Genomic DNA, 4,024 nt, shown 5'->3' with positions numbered 1-4,024 from the left:
GGAGGGAGAATATATATACAAAGTATATAAATTTGATAATCAAGTAACATCGGATATATCAACATGCTGAATATAATTTTTTTCATTATTTTTAAAATCCAAATAATATCTTGAATAACAATTCAGACAACCCAAAAAAAAAAAATTTTTTTTTACTTGCAAAGAGTAAGGAAGGTGAAAAGGTCCGTTGAGTAAACCACCACCTCTTCACTTGCATCCATGTTTTATCGGAACTTTGAGCAAGTTATATGATTGCACTTGATCTGAAAATCAAAAATTACGAAAGGCTAAGGAATTTTTTATTTGCAGTCCAACCAAGAGCGGTCGTCAATGAGAATGAGAACCATCGATCACTCTTTGATGCCGCACTGAGAGGTGATTGGAAAACTATCAAGAAAATCCTCAATAAAGATCATGCAGCATTGAAGGCCAAAATTATGACTATAGAAGATGAGTCTTTTACTGTGCTTGATATTGCGATTATGGCCACACAAGATCAGTTGGTTGAGAACCTGGTCAAGCGATTCCCTCGGGTTTATGAAGATCTCAATCCTAATAGAGCCCTTCGCTATGCTGCTCAGGGAGGAAGATTAAAGATGGTAAAGGCATTAATAGACAAAGCTGATGCTGGATGTGATAGTAGAGCGCGTGCCCTAGACCTTGCTACTAATTATGCTCCTTCGCAAAAGGAGGCCATCTGGTACTTGGCCAGGCGTTCAACATGCGCCCCATCTTCTAACATCATGTTCAGTCTTATCGATGCCGGCCATTTGGGTAGGATTTCACACTGACTCATCTTATTATAGCCGGCCATTTGGGTAGGATTTCACACTGACTCATCTTATCTCATATTTTCTTGAATTAACTTTTTTGTTCTTGCGTCCCAAAAGACATATGCTTATATTTAGCTCGCAAATACGCTGGCTCAACAACATCCAAGGACACTGATGGCGTGGGCTGTTTGGATTTCTTGGCGATAGTTCCTCTTCACTTCCGTAGTGGAGCTCATCTCAATTTTTGGGAAAAATGTATTTACAAATGTAGGTATTGGCTGCGCTTCTTTTGTTGGATACGTGCAATTCAAGCAACTCCATCCACGTAGCGTTCACTCTATTTGTTCCCATTTTTAGTTATCCCTCTCTGCTTGGTCGATACATCATTTGACGACTCCAAGGACACAAAATTGGCTCGAGGTATTTTTATTGATCTGTTTAGTGGATGGACTAACACCAACAAAAAAGAAAAAAGAAAAAAAAAGCATATCATTCAGGGATCTTATTTTACAAAAAAGTTCAGGAACAAGGACTGCATCTATGTATACAAACTAATATCTTAACGATGATTTATGTCACAAATTAATATCTATTGTAACATTTGAAAAGCTAGTGGAGAAGTCTTAGTCATTGTCAAATTGCCAAGTAGGCTTATTGAGAATTGTAGATTTTGGATTTCAGGTCATGGAGATTGATTGATACAAGTTGTTTTTAAACATAACCAAGCATTATAAAGCATGAGCAATTTTCAATTCATGATTGTGCTATGTATCTTTTTGTTCATCATCAATTCCTAATTTCCTGACATGATTTATTCTCTCCTCTTTGTGGTGGTAGTACTAAAAGCACTTGATTGGATCAAGATATCACTATGGAATCTTGCCACAATACCAGGTATACGATATTGCCATGTTATGCAAAGAAAAACAGTAATCTCTCAATTTAAAGTGTATTATAGATACTATCAGTACATCCCTTTGAGATCATAGTAATAAATATAGACTGGCTCATCATTCGTACATTACGAGAAGATTTGATTCTAATCAATTTAATTCAATGTTTGAACTACATATATCCATTAGGTGAATTTACAAAAATATTCAATAGAAACCATATCTATCGATCCTCGTTGAATCTACCATTTTTCCCAAAAAAAAGAAGAAAAAAAGAACACTTTTTTTCTCATATGACATTGTGTGTGTTCATCAATAGATCTATCTGTTCTGATGCCCACATTTTGATTGCCAAGCCATATCAAGTTTATTTTCTCAATTAATATTTTTTTCTCTGAGCTACTAAATATACATAAGCATATAGTGCAAATGTGAAAGCTTCTTTAACCTTTGGATTCTTCATCATTGGAAAATTTGCTTCTCTGATGTTACGTGCAGCACCTTTCATCAAAAGAAGTGGAGAATCGAAGTTGAGGCACTATTACTCGCTTGAGTTTGCAAAACAAGCTCTTACCGAGATAAAGAGTGGTACAAGTACTCCCGAAATACTCGAGTATATATTGACTTCAGGCGTTGTCCTTGATGCTGCATCTCGCGGAGTCTTTGAAATTGTGGATTTATGTCTTAAATATTTTCCGGAGTTGATGTGGGATACCAATTTCGCGAAAAACTGATCATAAAAGTTGTGGAGGGACGGCATATTAAGTTGTTTAGACTGGTGATCAAAAACTACCCAATTCGATATTTGGCTGACGATAATTACATGAACTTTGACCTGATGGAGGCTGTAACCAAATGGTCTTCGAGATGTGAGTCCCCTGATGTTTCTGGAGCGGCTTTTCTTATGCAGAGGGAACTTCAATGGTTTCAAGTGAGTGATCCTCATTTGTTTACCCCCTTTTGTGCTCTTTATTGATGTTTACATTGATAGGTGTCCTTTTTTTTAAGGCAGTGGAAGATAGAGGATTTCTGGAAGATAGAGGATTTCTTTCTTCTGAAAGGCTGACATATATGGAAAAAAAAAAGTCATACTGGGAAAAGTTTGTAGAACAGCGCGAAGAATTGCTCAAAGATGCAAGGCAATGGATGAAGGAAACATCATCATCTTGTAGCCTTGTTGCAACTATAATTATTACGGTAGCTTTCGCTGCAACTTTTACGGTGCCTGGAGGCAACAACGGTAATAAGGGGATCCCAATATTTCTGAACAATGGCTCATTCATGGTATTCGTAGTTGCAAATGCTCTTGCTCTCTTCTCCTCTATCACTGCCGCATTGATGTTCTTGGCCATTCTAACTTCGCGCTACGCGATCGAAGATTTCCTCTTCTCACTACCAAGAAAAATGATATTGGGCCTCACTTTTCTCTTCCTCTCATTGGTTTTTATGCTGGTGGCATTTGGCTCTGCTCTTATGATTGTCTTGAGTGAACGATTGAAGTGGATTTACATCCCAATTACATTGTTGGCTGCCATCCCCATCATTTTGTTCGCAATCCTACAGCTTCCCTTATATGGTGAAATGGTGGAATCCACCTTTCTACCTCGCCTCTACCGTCTCCTGAAGTTTTGCAAATGATCTATGCTATTATTGGAGAAGGACATCTGCAATGTGATCGTTGTTTGCACTTGTTACTATATGTAAAATGTGACTATCATGGTGTTTACTCATGTTTAGAGACTTTTGAAGTGTGACATCAGCCATAATTTCATTGTTATTTATTCACATTGAGTCGAGTTCAAAATTTTCGGTTTTCCATTCCAGTTGAAATCGAGTATGATTTTTAATGCTAGATCACATTTGAGTCATGTTTTCGGTACCAAGTATGCATGTCAAGTCAACCTTGAGCTGCATACTATATAGACTACATAAATTGTGAAGCAGCCTTTTGGGATTCTTTGTAGTGTGTGTCCCTTTAAATATTCTTTGCTATCGAGAGCTTTGCCCCCTTTGTTTGCCACATATGTGATGCTTGGTATTTTAATGAACAATCAAATTAGCTGTCAGCGTATTCTCTTCTCCTAAAGACTTTCCCATGTACATTTCTTATCATATCTCATAGATTTATGTGACACGTGATTCATATAATGTTGATACCTAAATTTTGACTATTCCATTTAATTATTTCGAACTTATGACACCAGAATAGTCAATCATGAATTTGTTATCACCCCTTAATTTTGTCATGGCTTGTAGTAATAGTTATAGCAAACAACAAACCATTACCAAACAAAAAATGTAGTAAACCATTACATCTGAAGCAAAAACTAAGCAAAACAAACCAATATTAACAATACA

At 36.7% G+C, this 4,024-nt stretch overlaps 1 protein-coding gene and 1 long non-coding RNA gene across 2 annotated transcripts; both read left to right on the top strand.

Annotated features, from left to right (window-relative positions):
• Positions 1–1,055: 1,055 nt before the first annotated feature.
• LOC108958827 lies at positions 1,056–2,398 on the top strand. Its single transcript, XR_005548980.1, has 3 exons — positions 1,056–1,193; positions 1,611–1,667; positions 2,165–2,398. It is a non-coding gene; the product is annotated as an uncharacterized LOC108958827 (long non-coding RNA).
• Positions 2,399–2,504: 106 nt separating this feature from the next.
• LOC104440378 (ankyrin repeat-containing protein NPR4) lies at positions 2,505–3,304 on the top strand. Its single transcript, XM_010053311.3, has 2 exons — positions 2,505–2,597; positions 2,675–3,304. The coding sequence occupies exons 1-2, from the start codon at positions 2,505–2,507 to the stop codon at positions 3,302–3,304; spliced, it is 723 nt and encodes a 240-aa protein (XP_010051613.3).
• Positions 3,305–4,024: the final 720 nt, after the last annotated feature.

The sequence above is a fragment of the Eucalyptus grandis genome, chromosome 3 (genome assembly GCF_016545825.1).
Source record: "Eucalyptus grandis isolate ANBG69807.140 chromosome 3, ASM1654582v1, whole genome shotgun sequence".
Lineage (NCBI taxonomy): Eukaryota > Viridiplantae > Streptophyta > Magnoliopsida > Myrtales > Myrtaceae > Eucalyptus > Eucalyptus grandis.
This window is presented reverse-complemented; position numbering and strand designations above follow the sequence as displayed.